Source organism: Pecten maximus, chromosome 17 (genome assembly GCF_902652985.1).
Source record: "Pecten maximus chromosome 17, xPecMax1.1, whole genome shotgun sequence".
NCBI lineage: Eukaryota > Metazoa > Mollusca > Bivalvia > Pectinida > Pectinidae > Pecten > Pecten maximus.
In genome coordinates, this window is record NC_047031.1 from 22,213,875 (window position 1) to 22,239,633 (window position 25,759).

At 36.3% G+C, this 25,759-nt stretch overlaps 1 protein-coding gene across 9 annotated transcripts in view; it reads right to left on the reverse strand.

Annotated features, from left to right (window-relative positions):
- Positions 1-3,924: 3,924 nt before the first annotated feature.
- The window catches only part of LOC117315937 (vacuolar protein sorting-associated protein 13A-like), a 149,391-nt gene continuing 127,556 nt past the window's right edge, over positions 3,925-25,759 (reverse strand). For all 9 annotated transcript variants that reach the window (XM_033870364.1, XM_033870369.1, XM_033870366.1 and 6 more), the window contains 16 exons: positions 20,758-20,839; positions 20,057-20,126; positions 18,969-19,077; positions 18,329-18,448; positions 17,796-17,926; positions 17,488-17,569; positions 15,694-15,807; positions 14,808-14,883; positions 13,641-13,804; positions 12,824-12,905; positions 12,109-12,196; positions 11,769-11,883; positions 10,506-10,600; positions 9,256-9,379; positions 7,641-7,721; positions 3,925-7,400 (listed from right to left, as the gene is read on the reverse strand). In XM_033870364.1, the coding sequence (XP_033726255.1) occupies positions 7,356-7,400; positions 7,641-7,721; positions 9,256-9,379; positions 10,506-10,600; positions 11,769-11,883; positions 12,109-12,196; positions 12,824-12,905; positions 13,641-13,804; positions 14,808-14,883; positions 15,694-15,807; positions 17,488-17,569; positions 17,796-17,926; positions 18,329-18,448; positions 18,969-19,077; positions 20,057-20,126; positions 20,758-20,839 (1,578 nt within the window). In that variant the 3' untranslated portion in view covers positions 3,925-7,355. The remainder of the gene's footprint in view (positions 7,401-7,640; positions 7,722-9,255; positions 9,380-10,505; positions 10,601-11,768; positions 11,884-12,108; positions 12,197-12,823; positions 12,906-13,640; positions 13,805-14,807; positions 14,884-15,693; positions 15,808-17,487; positions 17,570-17,795; positions 17,927-18,328; positions 18,449-18,968; positions 19,078-20,056; positions 20,127-20,757; positions 20,840-25,759) is intronic.

Here is a 25,759-nt window from a genome sequence, read left to right on the forward strand (position 1 = left end):
CAAAATCAGGACACACAAGAATTTAAAGATTGTATGACCTGGAAACCAAATACGTAGCAAAACCAGGAAAACAATATGACAAGAGACAACTATGACGACAAATAACAGTGAAACAGAATTGGCTATATCCGAAAGTATATTTTTTCAAATTTGAAATCGCTTTCATGCTAGGAAGTCAAACTACATGTACTACTCATAAAGCGTGCTATTGAAAAGTATGATAAAGGCTGAGAAACAAAATCGAGTCTTGATGACGTAGTATAGCGTATGAAAATCGCGACAACACTTAGCAAGCACCAAAGGAGCCCGGAGAACACAATGCATTACTGTACATCACTTATATCCCTCGAATAATTTTCTTCGCGAACTTACCTCTTCAGACATATTCACGGATACATGATGTCTCGAACATGACAGATGAGCTTGTAACATTTCTATGTCGGTAACCACTAACTTGTCCGCCATCCGAAGGATAACGAATCAAGAAACGAAGAATTTCAGCACGAGATCATTCTGCTAATCAAGCAATCACCTCCACGGGGATATTTCATAATCAATGAGCATGAAATCTAATAACATTTACAAGGAGACATGGAAATAAAACTTTATCATTAAGGGTGGACGTAATAGTGTTCGGTAAATCACCTAAATTTTTAGCGAATAATTAATTTCAAGAACTTACCACTTCAGAAATATCTTCGAATACATGGTTTCCCGAACGCTGATCTAGACTTGGCTTTAAATTCGCGGATGATTAGCAACTATTGTCATGTTGGTAACTGATAGCTTGACCACCTTAAGGCGTTATTCATATACAAATTATCATGAATGAATAACATTCGCCATTGAATCTTCTCGCGTATAAATGTCAAAATAGATTCTACGCGAAATATAAGTGACTTGCAGTATATATCTTAACGTGGTGGACCTCTACTTGCTATTTGAGCTGACGTCAAGCGGCAATTATCTACTTGAAAACGTTTTGAGGGAAATTCCTTAACTATTCAATATTTGAGTAATTACACTATTACATTTCTGTATGAGCTAGAAGTTTTGTATAGTGTATCACGGTGAATATTATTTTTCATTACATGTATCAAATTCCCTTTCCGAGTTGCATATTATTGTATCCATATTATATTAATAGCATGACTTATACTGGTTATTTGATTGATTTCAAGTAAAAATATGTTCGTCGTTGTATGTTTAATATATACTTACACAGATAAATGATCACCGGAGAATCAGCCATTTTCGCAAAACAAACTATAGCCTCACCTGTCATTAGTACCTATCGTTATCGCCCTTGTAACAACACTACCTGTGCCTAATGTTAAATAAAGACCTGGATGTATGCTCTCCGCTGATCACCATCTCCTGGTCTCGATATTGTCCCGCATATCTACCTCCCCATTTGTTATCGCTATTTCATCGCAATAACACAGAAAACAGAGAAAACGACACAAAGCAGTACTCTGGAGGCACCGGACTAACCCTTTTTATCGCATATGAAGTTAATACAGTATGAATGGGCCGTCACAAGCTCGCAGTGTTTTGCAGCGTAAATGTAAGCAAAGATTCTTCGTCTCCTCTCGCGTCATTAATGTGCCTTACGTTCAATAAGTCGTTAATACTTCGCTAAAAGTCTGCTCCTTATGGCGATAGCAAAAATTGACTGATTAAATTAACTCTCGATATCTCTGTGATTGGATCGAAAAAGTTCATGCTCGTATCTTCCGCCATATTCATGTTTCACGTTCTACCCAACTGCGGCGCCGTGCCACCCAATTTCACCTTCCGATTCTGTTAACTTTCTCCATGGGGTTATTGGCATTCATAGAATCAGGTCACTGTGACTTACTTTTGATTATAATTTTTTTCTTAATTTGTTTTCTTTTTCAGCATGTCAATGTATCAAAATCATGAGAAACAACATATCAGGGTATCAAAATCATTGGGAAAAATTGTTACAGTCCGTCAAAATTGTGATAATAACCTTTTCAAATTCAGTAACAAAATTGGTGTCTTTTTCATTATTGACGTTATCATATTTGTATTTTTCAACTTAATCCCTCTCAGTATCTACACTTTTGACAGCGGTGTTTAAGGGCCTCAATGCTACTTTTATAGAACTCCTTTAATTGACTGTCCATTAAGTTATCCACTGCATTTATGACGTCATCATCGGAATGAAAGTGGGTGCCTGAAATAGCTGTTTTCAGTTTTGGAAATAGATGAAAGTCTGATGGAGCGAGATCAGGTGAATAAAGCGGATGCTTAATCAACTTAAAGCCACAATCGTGAATGGCAGCCATGGCAATGACAGACTTGTGAACTGGGGCATTGTCCTGATAGAATAACACACCTTTAGTGAGCTTTCCGTGGCGCTTAAGTTTAATATTTCCCGTAACTGCCTCAGAACTGAAGCATAGTATGAGTCATTGATTGTTTGTTCCTTTTGGAGACAATGTATCAGCTGAATACCATCTGCATTCAGGAAAACCGAGGTCATAACCTTTCCAGCTGATGGAACAATCCATGCCTTCTTTGGCGGGGGAGAGCCAGGGTGCCTCCGGGGATCCATTGATTCGATTGTTGTTTGGCTTCATGTGTCATCCATAGTGACAAATCTCTGAAAAAAGTCGGCAGGATCTTCCTCAAAAAGGTTAAGATTAGCACGCGGTAATGTGCGCCTGGTGTGCTTCTGATCAGCTGTCAGAAGTCTTAGAACCCATCGGGCCGAAAGTTTTCTCATTGCAAGATCCTCTATCGAAATGGAATGTACTCTTTCCTGTGAAATGCCAACTCAAATGGCTATATAACGCTCGGTGACTCGTCTGTCAGTCATAACAATATCATGGACTTTATTGACTATTTCTTGGGTTGCAACATCGACAGGCCTTCCAGGACGGGGGGTCATCCTCAAGACTCTGTCGGCCACGCTTAAATTCCGCCACCCACCTTTTCACTGTGGCATATGAAGGGGCATCTTTCCCAAGTGTTGCTACCATATCATTAAGGATATCCTTAGGTATTAAACCTTTTTATGTAAATAGTGGATCACTGCTCTTTCACAAATTTTGTCCATTTTGCAAAAGCCGCTTGTCTTGTTTAACTAACCAAATAAGACCAGTCCTTGGGTACACGGTATAGAATAGTAATTTTCCAGCTTTTATTATTTGTTTGAATTTTGTTAAGTGTTACATCTTACAACAAAGAAGATAACGTCAACATTGATGATTTTGAGAAATGTTACACAAGTTTTGCGCAAATCCGTGTATAACTATGAATGAAAAAATATATATACCGGGTAGATGACCCTTAAGTGTGATGATCGATTAAGTGTGATGATCGATTAAGTGTGATGATCGATGATCGATGAAGTGTGATGATCGATTAAGTGTGATGATCGATTAAGTGTGATGATCGATTAAGTGTGATGATCGATTAATTACAATAGGAATTTTCCAGGCTATTGACGGAACATTTTGCACAATCGATAGCTCCAAATGGTTTCAAAGTTGTCACCTACAAGCCAAAAAAAGGAATGACCTTGACATACAAGGGTGCATTTGCGTGTAGTGACCTACTTCCGCGAAACTTTTGGTTGCTCGGTGTACGGAAATGAAAAGGGGACTATTTTTCAGGTGTATCAATATTTAACTGTTGTAATGCATGGAAATCAGCACGTGAAACAATGTTTTCATACCGTATTCATAGTGTTTTCATTGTCAAATATTTTTTTGTTTTTATTTGGTATGTTCATATAAAGAATCAACAATTAGAATGTAAATACAAGCAGGGACGTATAATAAGATCTATATATGTCCCTGATACAAGTCAATATACACCGTATTTTCAGGGACGTACATAGTACAAAAAAATGTACGTATGTCCCTGGAATTTCAAAAACAGAACAAATACTTTTCTTTTAATTTCTGCACTTTATTTTTCTTAATGTATTTTAAGACATTCACAATGTTACATATACGTGTGTACATAAACCAACAGTCCGCCAGACTTAAACTATCCCAAGTATCACAGTATCAGTGGTAAGCGTCCAACCAGGAGGGTCCTGCCGGTGACGTAAGTCATTAGGGTGGCCACCTGGAGGGACTAACACCATATATGGTGTCGTTATAGAGACCAGGACTGACCAACATCATAATGGGGGGTTATTTTAACAGAGAATATGCATTTAAATTTATCATTAGTAATGATTTGTGTCACACAAATGCGAACATTTTTAAATATAATGTGTGGTGCAGTAAAATAAACTTATATGACACAATAGTTTAGGCTACATACTGACCTCCACATTCAATTAGCAATGTCTATTATGATGTGTCATGATTCTTGTGCTTTTTGTCAACTCCTTGTTTTCTCATTTTGTCATAAATAACTCTTATATGTATATACTTTGTTCAATTTGTCATTAATTTCTGTCCATCAATGAACAAACAAATCAAAAAAAGTTTTATTTTTCCAAAATTTGAAATGTACTGACAAATGCTTTTGAAACCGTGAACTAATCACCTAATGAAAAGAAAACATGTGACATGGCAATTAAGAACAAGACGACAAAATAATGTTTTAATAATACAATCAATTTCTAACAGCATTTGCCCTTACCAACTTGATGTTAATTTTTTGATATTTTGTTATTTCATCATCAATGCTTGTGTATTTGTTCAATTTGTCTTCAATACTTGTGTATTGATTGTGTTTTGATGTGTAATTTATCATCAACACTTGTGTATCTGTTCAGTTTGTCATCAATATTTGTGTATCTTTTCAATCTGTCATCAATACTTGTGTACTAGTATTGTTCAATTCATCATCAATAATTGGATATCTTTCAAACTTGTCATAAATTCTTGTGCATATTTTCAGAGCCATAGATTGTGTGAATATTCCAAATTGGTCACAAATTCTTGAGTATCTTCAATTTGTCATAATCAATGCCAGGATTTTTTTTTTTTTCAATTTGCCATTGATTTCTTTCTATCAATGATATCATTATGCCCTTTCAGGACATTTTGTATATTTCAATCACACACTTGTCAGTATCAAGCAATCCTTTAAAATCACACAATTTATACATAAGCAATACAAATATTTCTTTTCCAGTTTATCAAGCAAACTTTTACGTTTAATGGCATTTAATTAAAACTTGAAAGCAATGATTTCAGGACTTTGCCAGTTACGGAAAGAAACTGTTAAGACAATCAAAAATCACCCTGTTTTTTTCGATTGACATTACATATAATAATACAAGCTTTTTATATATTAGCAACAACAACTAAAAGGAAAAGTGACTAACATCACAAATAAAACTACATTATATCAAGAAAATAAATAATGATAAAAAATTGCACGTAACATAGTTATAAATCAAAATATAAAAAAAAAAACAATCAGAACATTTCATTATTTGCCATTAAATAACCAAAAAAGCATAAACAGAAACAGAAAGAAAAATAAACAAAGAGGTCCCCATTGACGAAAACGGTTAAGTGCTCATATGATTTATGTGTGGAGGTTATACAGGATTTAGTGCATGTGTACCTTAGATAATAAAACAACATGTTTACATACAATGGAACTAGCAAAGACTAAAAAAGAGGATGAAAATCGATTAAGAAACCTCAGAGGATGACTGAGTACAAAATTAAGCATACATATTTATGTATGTACATATCAGAAGCAGTTTTAGAAATTCAAGACAATGTTAGTGCTGGTCGTGAAAAAATCATGTCATTTAAAAAAATTTAGACAGAAGTGCCCAAAATGGTGCTGGCCGTAAAAAATATCTGCAGTTAATTCTGTAACCTTTAACCTTAATTACAAACAATATAACCACAGTACATCATATCTTATCTAATGAGGGTTACAGTAATAATTTCTTATCACACCATTAAAACCGAAACAGACTATAGATAATCTTTTAAAATAGACTGTAGTTTATGTAATGAGTATTGTGTTTATCAGCTATAACCACATCATTAAAACTGAAACAGACTATAGCACATCATCTTTCAAAATAGACACTAACTAGTAACTACCATATATGATTACGAGATCTGAAACACATACACCCTTCAAGCTCTCTACATTAGGTATGTATGCTACATGTATATGTAAAAGGTATATAATTTTTTCACACTTCATGCAATAAGTAGAGTGAGACCATCAAATTGTCTATTCATAGTGACCTCATTTTTGACCAAAGGTGATTGAAATTTGATGTAGTAAACAAGATGATTGTTTTAAATATATAAAAGTTTCAGGATAACGGAATCATTAATGAAGTTGTTAGAGTGAGGATGGCACTTTTAACTGATGACGTACAAATATTCCAGGTTCTATCTCTATGGCCCCTTGCCAACTCATTAAAAATTAGGAGAAAATAAATAGCAAATGTTTAAATGCAGGTTACTAAAGTGATAGAATTAATAATAGCATTTGACCTATTTATTTTGCTTTATACCCATGCTTGGTAATATAATATATCTTTAACAATTGAACAGAAATGCCATAGAATACCCCTGCAGGGCTTACTGCTGGATAAATGGGGTTATTTTCTATATATTTGCCCCTTCTTACATTGAAGAAATACATAACACAACAGATTTGAGCAGTTTGTATATTGAATTAAAAAAAAAAATTTAATATAAATCAAAAGATAAATTTACAGTATCATCACAACAATAATAAACTTCACATGGAAATCTGGTTTTATTGCATGAGTTATTCTCCTTCGATTTCATTATTTTTATAGCATTTAACAAAACATAAAACACAAAACATGCACGAACCATAATATAACAACTATATTAATCATTTCATGAACTGAACTTTTAAATGCCACAGACAAGTACATAAGCAGACATCCTATTTTAAGGGGATAATTTCATGATAGGTTAACTTCTGCCTGAAGTATTTACAGACACAAATGATTTTTCTTGAAGCATTGATGTCTTCCTTAATATAACTGTCCATTTCAATGTGCAGAAACAAATCATCTGGCAATTTAAGACACTTTTAAAGGCATAGCTCAACAAAAATATAAATAATTCTATTAACACCTCAACGTAGACCTATAAGTGATGTAGCACATTTCTTTCTCCCTTTAATAATGTGCCTTTGCAGTGAATAGTTCAGCGTAGCAATTACATAAATTATGATCAGCAGTCAGCAGCACAAATTCACTCACAAGGTGGCAGCACTGGTATGCCCACTAGGTGGCAGCACTCAATCACACAAGGTAGCAGCACTTGTATGCTCACAAGATGGCAGCACTCATTTGCTCAGCAGATGACAGCACAAATGTCAGAATAACCAACTTTCTGTTATTATTTTCCTCTCATCATGGTCTCCTTGATTTTATTGGCAATCCACTGGAACGAAAAGTTCAATTTTTTGATTAGTTGGTAATATTTGTGAAGGATTCAATCTCGCTATAATTGCAATCACTAAATATATCATAAAAATAACCAGAGTATATAAATATATGTAAAGAAATGAAAAGAATTGTTTACTGCAGAATTTTTTTACGAGGTATTGTTGCACAAAGAAAACCAAGAAATAAAGATCCTGGTGTAATTTAACTATGCAGTATGTGTTCATAAACAACTTACTTCAGCCAGTCTCTGGTCACCAATTGCAACCTCCTTCTTGGCGGTACTGCTGCTGAACAAGAACTTCTTCTTTTCTTTCTCCTTATGAAAAAAAAACCAAACTACATGTATTCTTATCTTAACATCGTCATTCTATACTGACATAAAATTGGCACAAAATGTTCATTTGTATCGTCTGCATTAATTTTAATTTCATCATCATTTATTTAACCTTTTTTGCATTTTTCTCATATTTTCCATTTTGTTTCTTTAATGATCTATGATATTACCTCAAAATTTTTTGTCTGCTTTAATTGATAAAACTATCAAATGTGCAACGAAAAATTGTATCAAACTTTCTTTTACCTTTAATATTAAGTGAGAAAGGCAACTTTTTAATGCTGAAAACCAGTAAGTGATTTTTATTGGTAGATAATAATGTGCAAGCTAAAAACATTCAACTGCCAATATTAGACATTGTCAGTAAAAATCGATAAAGTGTGCTAAAATAATCTGAATTAAAAATTGCATGTTACTAAATTAGACTATGAGCTTGAGGTAAACTTAACAAAAACTTGACATTAACTGAGGTTGATTTCTATGTCCTTTCCTGACCTCAACCTTGAGCAGAACTTACCTTCAAGGTAGATTTCTATGTCCTTATGTTACCTCCATCTTGACTTTACTTTGAGTTAGATTTCTATGCCCTTTTGTGACCTCAACCTTGACCTTACCTTGAGGTAGATTTCTATGCCCTTTTGTGACCTCAACCTTGACCTTACCTTGAGGTAGATTTCTATGCCCTATTGTGACCTCAACCTTGACCTTACCTTGAGGTAGATTTCTATGCCCTTTGTGACCTCAATCTTGACCTTACCTTGAGTTAGATTTCTATGTCCTTTTGTGACCTCAACCTTGACCTTACCTTGAGGTAGATTTCTATGCCCTATTGTGACCTCAACCTTGACCTTAGCTTGAGGTAGATTTCTATGCCCTATTGTGACCTCAACCTTGACCTTACCTTGAGGTAGATTTCTATGCCCTATTGTGACCTCAACCTTGACCTTATCTTGAGTTAGATTTCTATGCCCTTTGTGACCTCAACATTAACCTTACCTTGAGGTAGATTTCTATGCCCTTTTGTGACCTCAACCTTGGCCTTATCCTGAGGTAGATTTCTATGCCCTGTTGTGACCTCAATCTTGACCTTACCTTGAGGTAGATTTCTATGCCCTATTGTGACCTCAATCTTGACCTTACCTTGAGGTAGATTTCTATGCCCTATTGTGACCTCAACCTTGACCTTACCTTGAGGTAGATTTCTATGCCCTTTTGTGACCTCAACCTTGACCTTACCTTGAGGTATATTTCTATGCCCTATTGTGACCTCAACCTTACCTTAAGGTAGATTTCTATGCCCTTTTGTGACCTCAACCTTGACGTTATCTTGAGTTAGATTTCTATGCCCTTTTGCGACCTCAACCTTGGCCTTATCCTGAGGTAGATTTCTATGCCCTTTTGTGACCTCAACCTTGACCTTACCTTGAGTTAGATTTTATGCCCTTTTGTGACCTCACCCTTGACCTTATCTTGAGTTAGATTTCTATGCCCTTTGTCACCTCAACCTTGACCTTACCTTGAGGTAGATTTCTATGCCCTTTTGTGACCTCTTGGGTGGCTCCTTCATTTCTACCCAAGTATAGGTCCAGTCAGCGTCCCAGTGACCAAACAATTCTCCGCGGTTAGCAAAGATCACTCGCCTAAAACAATGACATGTAAAGTCATGTAGTTGTGCTATTTAATATGAAGCCACTGATGATAATAGATAAAAAAACAAATCATATCAAAAATACATATCATAGATGTACCATATATGTAACAAACAAGCCTGTATTTATGAACTAATTCTCATGCTCAACCATGAAATCTGTGCTCAAATCGATTTTCTTTTAACTTAAATCATGACATGTATCTGTTTTAAAATAAAAGCCTAAAAATTTAATAAGATATCTCAGTTTAATTCTTTCTGACATTTCTTCAATTCATATATCAGATTCACCACCATCTATATAATTACTATAATATCATTATTTTAGCCTAAGCACAAAATGTGTATTTGACCACTAGTATGGTTTACCCTGGGTTCAAATGTGTTTTTCAATGCTGTTCTGTAGGAACTTGATTATCATGGATGAAAAGTAATGTGACTACATGTACTTACATTATATATAAATATATACATATAAATTATATATTGATATTATAATATAAATATATATATATAAATCGTATGTGTATATTATCATATAAATATATATATATAAAACATATATTATTATATAAATAAATCTATATATATAAATTATATATTATCATTATTATATGAATTCATGTCAAATCACAGAAATTCAATGAAAACAAAATCTCCACAAAGGTTATGAACTTTTAGTAGATAATAATAATTATGAACAAAAGCAAATTTTAACGTAAAATTTTGTGTCATTATAATATCAAGCTTCAATTCTCTGTTCCCTCAACACAAACTATTACACATTAATCTTAGCCTTAGTTGAACGGTAAATATAAAACAGTTAAACATACACATTTACAGAATACATGTCCACTCTATTTCCATGCTTTTCGTTGCCATGGGGCAATTTGTCATTTGCTGGAGGAAACTTGTTGTATAGAGCTTTTTTGTATGAAGAAGTAAGCCAATACCAACTATATGTAATAGAAGTTGGAGAAATGTCTCCGTGTGCAACACAAAAAGCTTGGATATAAAGTGTACTTATGTTTATATATCTATAAATTCTTAATTTCTTATTAATTTTTTTTTTTTGATTCAGAAATATAAAGCCTGAAAGAAAAATGGAGTCAACTTACTTATCTGTGACGACGAGGACATGTTTGCTGTCACGACTCAGAACCAGGTGGGCAACATAATGATCGGTAGTGGCAAATTTACCTTTCTCTGTCTCCTGTGGAAACAAAATATACCATTACATGGGGGTGGAGACACAACGTCCATTACAGGGGGGTGGAGATACAACGTCCATTACAGGGGGTGGAGACACAACGTCCATTACAGGGGGTGGAGACACAACGTCCATTACAGGGGGGTGGAGACACAACGTCCATTACAGGGGGATGGAGACACAACGTCCATTACAGGGGGTGGAGACACAACGTCCATTACAGGGGGGTGGAGATACAACGTCCATTACAGGGGGATGGAGACACAACGTCCATTACAGGGGGTGGAGACACAACGTCCATTACAGGGGGTGGAGACACAACGTCCATTACAGGGGGTGGAGACACAACGTCCATTACAGGGGGGTGGAGACACAACATCCATTACAGGGGGTGGAGACACAACGTCCATTACAGGGGGTGGAGACACAACGTCCATTACAGGGGTGGGGGGGAGGGGGGGTGGGGGGTGGAGACACAACGTCCATTACAGGGGGGTGGAGACACAACGTCCATTACAGGGGGGTGGAGACACAATGTCCATTACAAGGGGTGGAGACACAACGTCCATTACAGGGGGGTGGAGACACAGCGTCCATTACAGGGGATGGAGACACAATGTCCATTACATGTGGGTGGAGACACAACGTCCCAGAAGGTAGAGAATTGTACCAATATAGACGATAGCAATCTGCTGTGGATACATATGTATACACAAAGTCTCACCAAAACACCAGGTAATATGTGTGTAAAAACGGTGAGCTAAATAAGAGATTCATTCAATGGTCCAATTTATGGAGAGCGTTGTTGACATGTTTCAGCTATAGGGAAGCGGATGTCTGCTGATGTCTGGTGAAGTCTACCATACAGCCGAAACATGTCAACAAAACTCTCCACTAAAACAATTGGTCTTTCAAGTCTTTGAATAGGCAAGATAGATAATTACATATAACCAACATTATATACATATAGTACTGTATATAAATAATTATTATTATTTTATTTTTTTTAATTTTTTTTTTTTATATAAATCTATGTTCACATATTTCGAACTTAATTTAATTGCATTACATTTATGCACATAATGCCCTTGGTAGATGGAGCATACAGATATACTAATGTAATATATGTACATCATTTTTGATAGATTATGGGAACTATCACTCAGCTTACACTAAGAATAGCATATCCCTCTGCTTCCTGCTTGTTGTATGGACGAATAACCCTGTCACTATGGAAACGTCTTGGTGGTCTTATCCTACGAATTTCTTCTGAAAAATCTGTAATCCTGTAACAGAATTCATCACATGTTCTTTACAATTCCTCTTTCCGAATTATGATTTAAAATTCCAGCATAGTTTCTTAAGAAAAGATTAGATTTTTTTTTAGTCCTTTGCATATTTGACCTCATCAGATTTTCTCTGCAGTGTGGTAATGAACACATATGACTTCACCATTTCTACCATCTTTTATAATTGTAAAAGGATTTTAGACAGTCATCTAAGACCAGTACCTTTTGATGCCCTCTAGTGAACTGCTGGCAAAGTCAATCACTCCACTCGTAGGTCTGGTAACCACGCCGACCAAGCCCTTCCCAACACCTACAAGGGAGATAATTCATATAAATAAATGCCGACGAAGCCCTTCCCAACACCTACAAGGGAGATAATTCATATAAATAAATGCTGACCAAACCCTTCCCAACACCTACAAGGGAGATAATTCATATAAATAAATGCCGACCAAACCCTTCCCAATACCTACAAGGGAGATAATTCATATAAATAAATGCCAACAGAGCCCTTCCAACACCTACAAGGGAGATAATTCATATAAATAAATCAATGCTGTGGTAGTTCATTGATAAAATATCTCTGCAATTTCTCAGCTTGCAACAAATTAGACTTCAATATACATAAATACCATTTTTATTCTGTAACCTAAGAGATCTACTGCATGCCAATCAGAGCAATTATTTGAGGTTATTGTTCAGTGCACCATACATTTACTTGAGGCCCTTTATTGAGTGTTGTTAATTTCTTGATTACTATTATAATATTCAGTGGTGACATAAACTCAGAGTAAAATGTCTGAAAATAACACAGAATGTTCTGAAGTTTTGAAGTTTTGATAGTAAACATAGAGGAAGAGACTGAAATAAGACTTTTACAAGTAAAGTTAAAAATCATCATGTTTTTCAATATCATATATAATGCTGAGTCATCTACCTTTAAAGAATCCGCCGACACCTTCATTCTTGGCTCCTTCAATTGGCTTCCTCACAATTCCAGTTACACCGTCAAATACTCCCTGGTAATACAAACAAATAATATTAAAATTGTAGTTCTGATACTCTGGTTATCACTATATAATTTTTTTATGAATGAACTTGTATTTTTTTCCTAATATCTCCCATGACACTGCCTCACTTTTAGGCTTTAGTTGAGCATTCGGCCCAGTGAAAACAGCATTGGGATTCTGAGTTTTCAGAAGAACTAGTTTAATTGTTTTAAACAAATCTGACACCTATGACCCTGGATGTAAGTGAAGGTAATTCATTTTCACCTTCATACCAGCATGTAACATGCCCAATATATATAAGGAAACTGGGCCTCCTTGTTATTTGAATATTTAAGAACATTTGACCACTCAAGGTCATTCATTTTAACAAATTTGGTAGCCCAACAGCATGCTACAGGCCAAATTTCAGGCTCCTGTGCCAATTGGGTATTGAGAAGAAGTCATTTAAATAGGTGAGCTATAAATGATAGTTTCTTCTCCTGCTGATATGTAAGACTCAGCACCTAATGAGTGGGACGACTGGTCCACCTGTTGTCAGTATTATGTGACCAGGTGGGGTGTCCTATAAACTATATTTAGAAAATAAATATAGAACTTTAATTCAGGAAGGCTGGGATTACCCTTCACTAGTGTCAAATAGTAAGGCTGACATGCATGGGCGTGGTTTTCCACCAACAATAGGGATGTTATTCAGTAAATCAAAAACGGATTTAATTGTAAGAGTTGATGCCCTTTTTCTCTTACCATGACAAGTCCCTTGCCTCCTCGAGCTAATCCTTCCCTCACGTTTGCTGGGCGTTTGTTCATGGCCTCTCGTCTTTTCTTTTGGTAGTCATCATCCAAGGTCAAGGCCGCAAAACCTTTACCCAGAGTTCCTGTTATCCTGGACACAGCACCAGCAGCTCCCCCTGGTGAGGAAAAGTGACATTATCATTTGTAGTAATAAAATTGGTCAGTTGGAGCAAGGTTTATACACACTTGCCTTTCAAGCATGAGGGCTGATTGATAAGTTGTGAGCATCCTATTGAAGGCGGTACACAAGAATGTTCTTTTTAAGTCCTACCATTCGCTGACTATATAGGGTCGTGTACCCAAGGACTGGTCTCATTTGGTTAGTTTATATCGACAAGGTAGCACTCTAAAGTAAACAAGACAAGCAGCTTTTGCAAAACTGACAAAATCGGTGGAAGAGTCTGTCATTGATTTGGTTGCCATCCACGATTGTGGCTTTAAATTGATAGAGCATCCTGCCTTATTCATCTGATCTCGCTCCATCAGACTTTCATCTATTTCCAAAACAGCTACTTCAGGCATCCTAACCCAAACATGAAATGGATGATGTTCTGAACAGCCAAGAAAAGGAGTTCTATAAAAGTGGCATTGAGGCCCTTAAACACCACTGGCAAAAGTGTCTAGATACTGAAGGGGATTATGTTGAAAAATAATACAACATATGTTTGGCAAAATTCAAATCCTCAATACGAGGCTCAAAACTTATCAATCAGTCTACTCTTTGTAGGTAATTAGTCCCGGACAGGAAATGTTATTTATAGATTTCTAACTCTCAATGAATAAAGAAATTGATAGGTTTGTGTAAAATAAATAAAATTTTCATATATAACATATATTATATTACATACATATTTAAACATATACAGTGTATTATAATTACAGTTCTATCCTGACTATAAAGATATCTAATCAACAAGCATTCTGAGAGCATTGCTAAAGCAATACATGTCCCCTTACCAGTACCCACATAAAATTGTAAGTAACCTTGACCCTTTATTGATGAAATAGTTGAGAAGTAGCAGATTATATTAAACAAGTCCAAGATACTATTCTACATTACTGAACACTGGCAGCCTTGTACACAGGTCAGTACCACTGTTTATCCAAACACACTCTTACCAACAGCATGGCCAAACAAGCTCCTTACTCCGAGGGCCAGACCTTCAGCAAACTCTTCAGGCCCCTGAATGGCACCCTAAAAGTTATGAAGCATTCCATCAGAAAATTTCATTAACACTTTATTTCACATATTATATTCATTATTATATTCATTTGCAAAGCTTCCATCATTTCCTAAATCTACGAGTCTTGATCACTTTAGATATATCAGAGCATCCAGATAATCCTTGCCAATTTGTTTTTTACTCCCCAAATTGAGATCCGACTCGTGTTTGAAGGGACATGTCTTTTTGACATACCTACATTTTGACCCTTCAGATTTCATTATAACTGACCTATTAACATTGACCAATACAGTAAGACCTGACCTTACCCACACTCTATCTGACCAATGTGTAGAGTCATAGAGAATACATGGTCAGTGTCTTAAAATATAAGCTGTATTTTGGCGAGGGTAAAGAAAGACAAAAGTGGCGAGCCTTGACGAGCCACTTTTGTCTTTCTGTCCCGAGCTAAAAATACAGCTTATATTTTAAGACACTGACCATGTATTCTATTTATCCTGCAACAGTCATAAAAATACTCATAAAAAATAATCATTTTGAAGTGAAATGGTGTCAAAAATGATAGAAATATGTTCGCCTTCTAAACGTAGTTTCACTTTGAAGTAGGTCAGTCGAACTGACGCACGTGCTAAGATTCCAAAATACAGCTGTTTTCCGTCACTGCCGTATACAGCAAAAATATATACGGTGGGTGTATTCCGACAATGCGGTGGCAGTTGCAGGATAAATTGAAGGTAATGACAGTGGAGCATGTCGCTGTCCTGATGGATTTGGTCGCCTGATAAAGGCTGTCATACAAATCAGGTTTCACTTTACTTTACCTGATACGGCTCATAGAAGAGATCTTCTATACCCTCTGCCATTCCTCGCAATAGTCCAAACGGATTTCCCAGGACGTCAAGTCCGAGCACCAAAACGTACATCTGTTTGATGGCCTACAAGGGACAACATAACAGATTTAGTCTGCAGACTATATCTATTACAAGATGAAAAATGTTCTATTTATCAATTTATATCCGCAGTGCTACACTATGGCAAACTGCAGTGCCATTAACTGGAAGATAAAGTTGTAGTGTAAATTTTAAAATTTTATGTTCCCTGATTAGAACAGCTGTATAATGGCAACACCCTATAGAGGTTCTGAGATTATCGACATGACACTGGCACTTTTCATTCGAGTCTCCAAGCATTCATTACAACATCATTTATTTATAATGTCACAATGGTGTTTCAACTTCTATTTTTTCAATTAGACAATAATTATGGTGTTATCAGACTAGATTGAATTGACTTGACCGCAATAATTATAGTGTTATCAGACTGAATTGAATTGACTTGACCACAATAATTATAGTGTTATCAGACTAGATTGAATTGACTTGACCGCAATAATTATAGTGTTATCAGACTGAATTGAATTGACTTGACCACAATAATTATAGTGTTATCAGACTGAATTGAAATGACTTGACCGCAATCTAAGATCACTGGTTATCCAATTCTCAGCCAGAACCCTGTTTGATAGACTTGCATATGACGCTGTAGCAATTACTAGTTATTCCCTGTATCATGTACATATAATCATGTATTGTTAGGCCTTGCATCATGTACATTGTATATATTATAATGTATTTTTAGGTCCTGCACCATGTACATTGTTTATATTATAATGTATTGTTAGGTCCTGCACCATGTACATTGTATATATTATCATGTATAGTTAGGCCCTGCACCATGTACATTGTTTATATTATAATGTATTGTTAGGTCCTGCACCATGTACATTGTATATATTATCATGTATAGTTAGGCCCTGCACCATGTACATTGTATATATATTATCATGTATACACATGTAGTTAGGCCCTGCATCATGTACATTGTATATATTATAATGTATTGTTAGGTCCTGCACCATGTACATTGTATATATTATAATGTATTGTTAGGTCCTGCACCATGTACATTGTATATATTATCATGTATAGTTAGGCCCTGCACCATGTACATTGTATATATATTATCATGTATACACATGTAGTTAGGCCCTGCATCTTGTACATTGTATATATTATCGTGTATTGTTAGGCCCTGCATCTTGTACATTGTATATACTATCGTGTATTGTTAGGTCCTGCACTATGTACATTGTATATATTATCATGTATTATTAGGCCCTGCACCATGTACATTGTGTATATAATCATGTATTATTAGGCCCTGCACCATGTACATTGTATATATAATCATGTATAGTTAGGCCCTGCATCTTGTACATTGTATATACTATCATGTATTGTTAGGCCCTGCATTATGTACATCGTGTATATTATCATGTATTGTTAGGTCCTGCACCATGCACATTGTATATATAATCATGTATAGTTAGGCCCTGCACCATGTACATTGTATATATAATCATGTACTGCAGTTAGATCTATTGTTCTAATGTTTGGGAGTTTGTACTTGTACCTAGACCAATAAGCATGTACATCGTATTGTATGTAATGATATAACAGACAATATGATTGACAGTCAACTGGTACACTTTTTATAGTATCAAATACACAAGGACACCTGTTTTTACTTTTAACTTCTATTGAAACAGATCTTACCTGGCCTGCATAGTGCATACTCATTTGACCCACCAGCTGGGATTGATTATAAAAACAGTGCTCCTTCTGGAAGAACCCAAGTCTAAAAAAAAACAAGAGCAAAGACATTCAAAAGTACAATAAACTAACTAAATTATAAAAAAAAGTCAAAGAATCTTTAATTCAGGTTTTATTTTAGGTAAGTTATTTTGAGCATACAATGACCCAAGATCCTTGGTGTTTGAGTCCAATCCTGTTAAACACAGTAGATAATTATTCATGCTGAATTGTTTTAACTGATAATGTAAGGGAGATAACTTCTGACATACTTGAAGACAACATCCTGTACATCAGTGAGAACCACTCCGACACTCTGTAGGAAAATATTGATGACGTTGGCATGGATCTGAGTCGGCTTACCATCCCCTCCTCCTCCTTGCAGGGAGAAACTCAAATGGATCTGCCAACCAATCAAAACACTTTTTACAACACAAGTTGGGAAAATCAACCAATAGTTACAGGCCTTACTTGAAAGTACAACCTCTGAATTAGTATAGCAGCATTTGATCATTATTATGACAGCTTTCTTCATCGAAAGTATAATATACAAGTAACAAATCCCTAAATAAAATTGGAAAGTGAATACAACAAACACGCACAGCCAATCACAGCACAGCTCACCCCATGCAGTTGAAATTTCAACCAATGAAAATACACTTCAAAACCTAAAATCCTAAAGGAAATTGAAAGCTGATAGCCTGATCTTTTCTCTGAATTCAATCAAAACTAGATTTTTGATCTCCTGTATACATGACACAATATTTAAAGGTAAAGTACATTCTTATTATAAGCTGATTTTTACCTTAATTGGCGAGAAGTGAAGGTAATCATAGAAATTCTTCTGTTCGTCAGCCAAGGAAAGTCCAACCTCATCCATCAACTTGACCTGGACCTTGTCACAGTCCTTAATGAACTCTGTAGTCTAACACAGATAATAAGACGATACAAGTTTATATTTAAGCCCTTAAGATCTGAGTTAAGTTAAATTAAGTTTCAATTTATATCCCTTAAAACTATGTTCAATAACGCAATAATAGAATATAGGGGGAGTGGGAGATCCAATGTCCATGAAGGTAGTTTCGGGGCATTTCTGTGATGTCCAGTAGACAGATTCCACAATGAATACCAGAGTCTGGCCGTAATCAAAGTAAAAGATCACCAAAACTTAGTGAAAATAGCCTATTCATTCATTCCCCCCCCCCCCCTCCTTTTTTTTTGCACAGAATGACTCCTAAAATTTTTCATATTAACTCAAATTTGCTAAAAATAGTTCATTACTCTAATCCTCCAGTTGTCAATCAGTACCAGGTATATTTCGTACTTATCCTATCAGGAAACTTATTACAATCTCATTATCAATCTGTCCAATCAGAACAAGCTATCTGAGGACAACCAATCAAAATGCTTGTAATAAAGTGTTTGACCAATGAGAGAGTGTGTACCTCCTGTTCCCTGGAGACATCTTGGTTGGAAGAGAAGAGATCGATGATGTTGTTAAGGAATCCCTGATCAACCTTCAGCTGCATTTCCTGGACCAAGACCTTAAAGTACCTTAAAGGAGAGAAAAAGATCTTAATAGATATTACTCCTACCAGCTGGATTCTAAAATATCTGAGGGAAAAAAAAAGATCTTGATATAATATTACTCCTACCAGCTGGATTCTAAAATATCTGAGGGGAAAAAAAAGATCTTAATATAATATTACTCCTACCAGCTGGATTCTAAAATATCTGAGGGAGAGAAAAAGATATTAATATAATATTACAAGAATTTACTCCTACTAGCAATCTAAAATATCTGAGGGAGAGAAAAAGATTTTGATAGAAATTACTCCTACCAGGATTCTAAAATATCTGAGGGAGAGAAAAAGATCTTAATAGAAATTACTCCTACCAAGATTCTAAAATATCTGAGGGAGAAAAAAATCTTAATAGAAATTACTCCTAACAGGATTCTAATATATCTGAGGGAGAGAAAAAGATCTTGATAGAAATTACCCCTATGAGGTTTCTAAAATGTCTGAGGGAGAGAAAAAAATCTTGATAGAAATTACTCCTACCAGGATTCTAAAATATCTGAGGGAGAAAAAGATCTTGATAGAAATTACTCCTACCAGGATTCTAAAATATCTGAGGGAGAGAAAAAGATCTCAATATAATATTACAAGAAATTACTCCTACCAGGATTTTAATATATCATCTGTATGAGTATAGTTTAAAAATTATCTTATAAGAATTCTTAAATATCCAGGAGAGAAACAAGACCTTAATGGGATAGAAGTTACTCGCATAAAGATTCCAAAATATATGAGTGAGATATAAAGTTCTTACTGTTTATATCATTATAACAAACATTTTCCATTAAGCAAATAAAATGCTTGTTATAGCAAGAATAAATTATTTTGTATATATTTTCATGTTATTTATTTTATTCATTTATATGTGTAGGATGAATTTGGATCTGAGCTTAATAATATACCACTAGGTGAAACTTTCTCTTATTATTGGACAGATAGGAAAGCTGACATACTTAAATTGGAGCATGCTGTCGTGTTCATGTTTTCTTAACATGATGCTGACCTCTGTGAATGGCTTAGGGACTGAAAAATAAGATACCACCATATCATAAATGTCTGTCAAATAATGATATACACGCATACTGAGTATTGCTAAAACATACATGTTCCTAGCCCCCACTACAAATGATAACAGTGACCTTGACCCAAGAACCAAACCCAAACTTTTCCGAGATATTATGTTTTGGGTCAAGGACACTATTACTAGAAGTAGCCTCTAGAGTACTGACAAACATTGGACATTACTTACATACTTACAAGACAGATGGAGAGGAAATCTACATTTCCCCGGTTTCACTAATAAGGTAAGACAGACAAACCACTTTTGATAACTGACGGCCAAATACTTACAGATTCGCCCGTAGTTTTCTGTAATATACACCAGATCCCACTTATCATAATACAATAACCTCTCAAATTAAATTAAGTTTTCCATCACCATAACAAACAGGAGTTGTCAGAAGACAACATGTGAAGTTTGATGAATATCCCTCTGTCAGCCTTTTTTGTCTTTTTCCAATCAGAGACGAACCTAAATCTGCACAAGTAGGGACCAAGGGGAACCTACGAATGAACTTTATGGACGTACCACAGATGTTGGGCGATTTGAAAAGCCCACAATCTGATGATGGTGGACTAAAAATTACAGACTTACCACTATCGGCAGCAACAGACTTGGGTAGGGGTACAGGAGATAGGACTGTCGGGAACACAGCACCGGTCATCTGGTTGTCCAGCTGGTCAGTAAATAACAATGTCATAATTACCATGATGGTGACCAAAGAAAATAACCAATTAAGTCCAATATATAGTAAGAAAGTGGTGGGATACTCTACCATAACAGGAAAATAACTTACGAAGGCCTGTATACAGTAGAAAAGTGGTGGGACACTCTACCTTATAACAAGAGATCCCAGAGGGATCTTGGCGCCCACCATTGAATGATCTTCATAAGTTTCATGTCAGATTGATCTTTTCTCTACTTTTCCTTCATTTTACTAATCTGTGCAAATTGAGACATCCCTCCAGTACTTTTCAAACAAGGGAATCCTAGCTATATAAGAAATTTGAGATTTAACGATAATGGCTGTTTGTTTGCCAGGTTGTTTTCAGGACAGACTGGTCCAAAAATGCAATACAAGGGACCAGGGGGAGCCTACTTATGAAATTTGAGCAAGATCCATTCAGTACTTTGAGAAATAGAGATAACAAACTTCAATTGTCAAAATCCAAGATGGCGGTCTGTCGTCCATATTGTTTTCCAATTGATCTCAAAATGCAATAAGCATAAAGAGGCACCAAGGGGAACCTCCATATGAAATTTGAGAAAGATCCTTTCAGTACTTTCTCAGAAATAGCGATAACAAACTTCAATTGTCAAAATCCAAGATGGCTGCCTGTCGGCCATGTTATTTTCAGATTGGTCTCAAAATGCAATAAGCATAAAGAGGCACCAAGGGGAACCTCCATATGAAATTTGAGAAAGATCCCTTCAGTACTTTCTGAGAAATAGCGATAACAATCTTCCAATTGTCAAAATCCAAGATGGCTGCCTGTCGGCCATGTTGTTATCAGATTGGTCTCAAAACGCAATATGCATAACTAGCCACCAAGGGAAACTTACATATGAAATTTCAGAAAGATCCATTCAGTACTTTCTCAGAAATAGTGATAACAAACTTCAATTGTCAAAATCCAAGATGGCTGCCTGTCGGCCATGTTGTTTTCTGATTGGTCTCAAAACGCAATATGCATAACTAGGCACCAAGGGAAACCTACATATGAAATTTGAGAAAGATCCATTCAGTACTTTCTCAGAAATAGTGATAACAAACTTCAATTGTCAAAATCCAAGATGGCTGCCTGTCGGCCATGTTGTTTTCCGATTGGTCTCAAATCGCAATATGCATAACTAGGCACCAAGGGGAACCTACATATGAAATTTGAGAAAGATCCATTCAGTACTTTCTCAGAAATAGTGATAACAAACTTCAATTGTCAAAATCCAAGATGGCTGCCTGTCGGCCATGTTGTTTTCCGATTGGTCTCAAATCGCAATATGCATAACTAGGCACCAAGGGGAACCTACATATGAAATTTGAGAAAGATCCATTCAGTACTTTCTCAGAAATAGTGATAACAAACTTCAATTGTCAAAATCCAAGATGGCTGCCTGTCGGCCATGTTGTTTTCCGATTGGTCTCAAATCGCAATATGCATAACTAGGCACCAAGGGGAACCTACATATGAAATTTGAGAAAGATCCCTTCAGTACTTTCTCAGAAATAGCGATAACAAACTTCAATTGTCAAAATCCAAGATGGCTGCCTGTCGGCCATGTTGTTATCCGATTGGTCTCAAAACGCAATATGCATAACTAGGCACCAAGGGGAACCTACATATGAAATTTGAGAAAGATCCCTTCAGTACTTTCTCAGAAATAGCGATAACAAACTTCAATGGTCAAAATCCAAGATGGCTGCCTGTCGGCCATGTTGTTTTCCGATTGGTCTCAAAACGCAACATGCATAACTAGGCACCAAGGGCAACCTACATATGAAATTTGAGAAAGATCCCGTCAGTACTTTCTGAGAAATAGCGATAACAAGAATTGTTTACGGACGGAGGGACGGACGGAGGGACGGACGGACCACGGACCACGGACGCAGGGCGATTTGAATAGCCCACCATCTGATGATGGTGGGCTAAAAACAGGATAATAACTTACGAAGGCCTGTATACAGTAGACAAGAGGCCCATGGGCCTTAACGGTCACCTGAGATTTGAAATATTTCAGTTTATTTAATTGACCCCTTTTGCGCCCCCCCCCCCCCCCCCCCCCCCCATCAGCCCCTAGGCGTCAGTCAGGGCCAACATATGCATATTATCAAACTTTCATTCCATGCTAAAAATGTTAACCAGAATGAATTCCAATAGAAATCAAAAACAAATCCGTCAAAAATGTGATTTCCCTATATAAACTATAGTTAAGTTTAGCCTCACCCCAGGGCAAACTTAAGACCCTAGGGACTTGAAATTCACAATTTTGGTAAAGAACCTTCAAACCCGGCTATCTATGAAGTGTATTTGATTCCAGTATATCTGAGAGTAGAGAAGAAGATTTTTGAAGTTTAAGTCAATTAGCCCCGCCCATCAGCCCCTGGGGGTCAGTCAGGGCCAACATGTGCATGCCATCAAACTGTCATTCCATGCTGACAATGTTTATAGAATTAGAATGAATCCCAATAGAAATAAAATAAATTAAAGTCAAAATGTGATTTCCCTATATAAACTATAGTAAAGTTTACCCCCTCCCCAGGGGCAAACGTGAAACCCCTGGGTCATGAAATTTACAATTTTGGTAAAGCACCTTAAGACCCTTCCATCTATGAATAGTGTTTGATTGCAGCATATCTGAGAGTAGAGAAGAAGATTTTTGAAGTTTTAGTCAATTTGGCCCTTTTTAGCCCCGCCCATCAGCCCCTGGGGGTCAGTCAGGGCCAACATGTGCATGCTATCAAACTGTCATCTCAAGCTGACAATGTTTACAAAATAAGAATGAATCCCAATAGAAATAAAATTAATTAAAGTCAAAAATGTGATTTCCCTATATAAACTATAGTAAAGTTTAGCCCCTCCCCAGGGGCAAACGTGAAACCCCTGGGTCATGAAATTTACAATTTTGGTAAAACACCTTAAGACCCTTCCATCTATGAAGAGTGTTTGATTGCAGCATATCTGAGAGAAGAGAAGAAGATTTTTGAAGTTTTAGTCAATTTGGCCCTTTTTAGCCCTGCCCATCAGCCCCTGGGGGTCAGTCAGGGCCAACATGTGCATGCTATCAAACTGTCATCCCATGCTGACAATGTTTACAAAATTAGAATGAATTCCAATAGAAATAAAATAAATTAAAGTCAAAAATGTGATTTCCCTATATAAACTATAGTAAAGTTTAGCCCCTCCTCAGGGGCAAACGTGAAACCCCTGGGTCATGAAATTTACAATTTTGGTAAAGCACCTTAAGACCCTTCCATCTATGAAGAGTGTTTGATTCCAGTATATCTGAGAGTAGAGAAGAAGATTTTTGAAGTTTTAGTCAATTTGGCCCTTTTTTGCCCTGCCCCTCAGGCCCCTGGGGGGTGGGGACCATATAATTTACAATTTTGGTTGACCTTTAGCCATACAAGCTTCCTGCCAAATTTCATAGAATTTGGTTGGTGGGTTTTGGAGAAGAAGTTGAAAATGTTAATTGTTTACGGACGCACGACGGACGACGGACGACGGACGACGCACGACGCACGACGACGGACAAAAGGGGATTAGAATAGGTCACTTGAGACTTTGTCTCAGGTGACCTAAAAAGTGGTGGGACACTCTACCTTATAAAAACAGGATAATAACTTACGAAGGCCTGTATACAGTAGAAAAGTGGTGGGACACTCTACCATAACAGGATAATAACTTACGAAGGCCTGTATACAGTAGAAAAGTGGTGGGACACTCTACCATAACAGGATAATAACTTACGAAGGCCTGTATACAGTAGAAAAGTGGTGGGACACTCTACCTTATAAAAACAGGATAATAACTTACGAAGGCCTGTATACAGTAGAAAAGTGGTGGGACACTCTACCATAACAGGATAATAACTTACAAAGACCTGTATACAGTAGAAAAGTGGTGGGACACTCTACCTTATAAAAACAGGATAATAACTTACGAAGGCCTGTATACAGTAGAAAAGTGGTGGGACACTCTACCATAACAGGATAATAACTTACGAAGGCCTGTATACAGTAGAAAAGTGGTGGGACACTCTACCTTATAAAAACAGGATAATAACTTACGAAGGCCTGTATACAGTAGAAAAGTGGTGGGACACTCTACCTTATAAAAACAGGATAATAACTTACGAAGGCCTGTATACAGTAGAAAAGTGGTGGGACACTCTACCATAACAGGATAATAACTTACGAAGGCCTGTATACAGTAGAAAAGTGGTGGGACACTCTACCTTATAAAAACAGGATAATAACTTACGAAGGCCTGTATACAGTAGAAAAGTGGTGGGACACTCTACCTTATAAAAACAGGATAATAACTTACGAAGGCCTGTATACAGTAGAAAAGTGGTGGGACACTCTACCTTATAAAAACAGGATAATAACTTACGAAGGCCTGTATACAGTAGAAAAGTGGTGGGACACTCTACCTTATAAAAACAGGATAATAACTTACGAAGGCCTGTATACAGTAGAAAAGTGGTGGGACACTCTACCTTATAAAAACAGGATAATAACTTACGAAGGCCTGTATACAGTAGAAAAGTGGTGGGACACTCTACCTTATAAAAACAGGATAATAACTTACGAAGGCCTGTATACAGTAGAAAAGTGGTGGGACACTCTACCTTATAAAAACAGGATAATAACTTACGAAGGCCTGTATACAGTAGAAAAGTGGTGGGACACTCTACCTTATAAAAACAGGATAATAACTTACGAAGGCCTGTATACAGTAGAAAAGTGGTGGGACACTCTACCTTATAAAAACAGGATAATAACTTACGAAGGCCTGTATACAGTAGAAAAGTGGTGGGACACTCTACCATAACAGGATAATAACTTACGAAGGCCTGTATACAGTAGAAAAGTGGT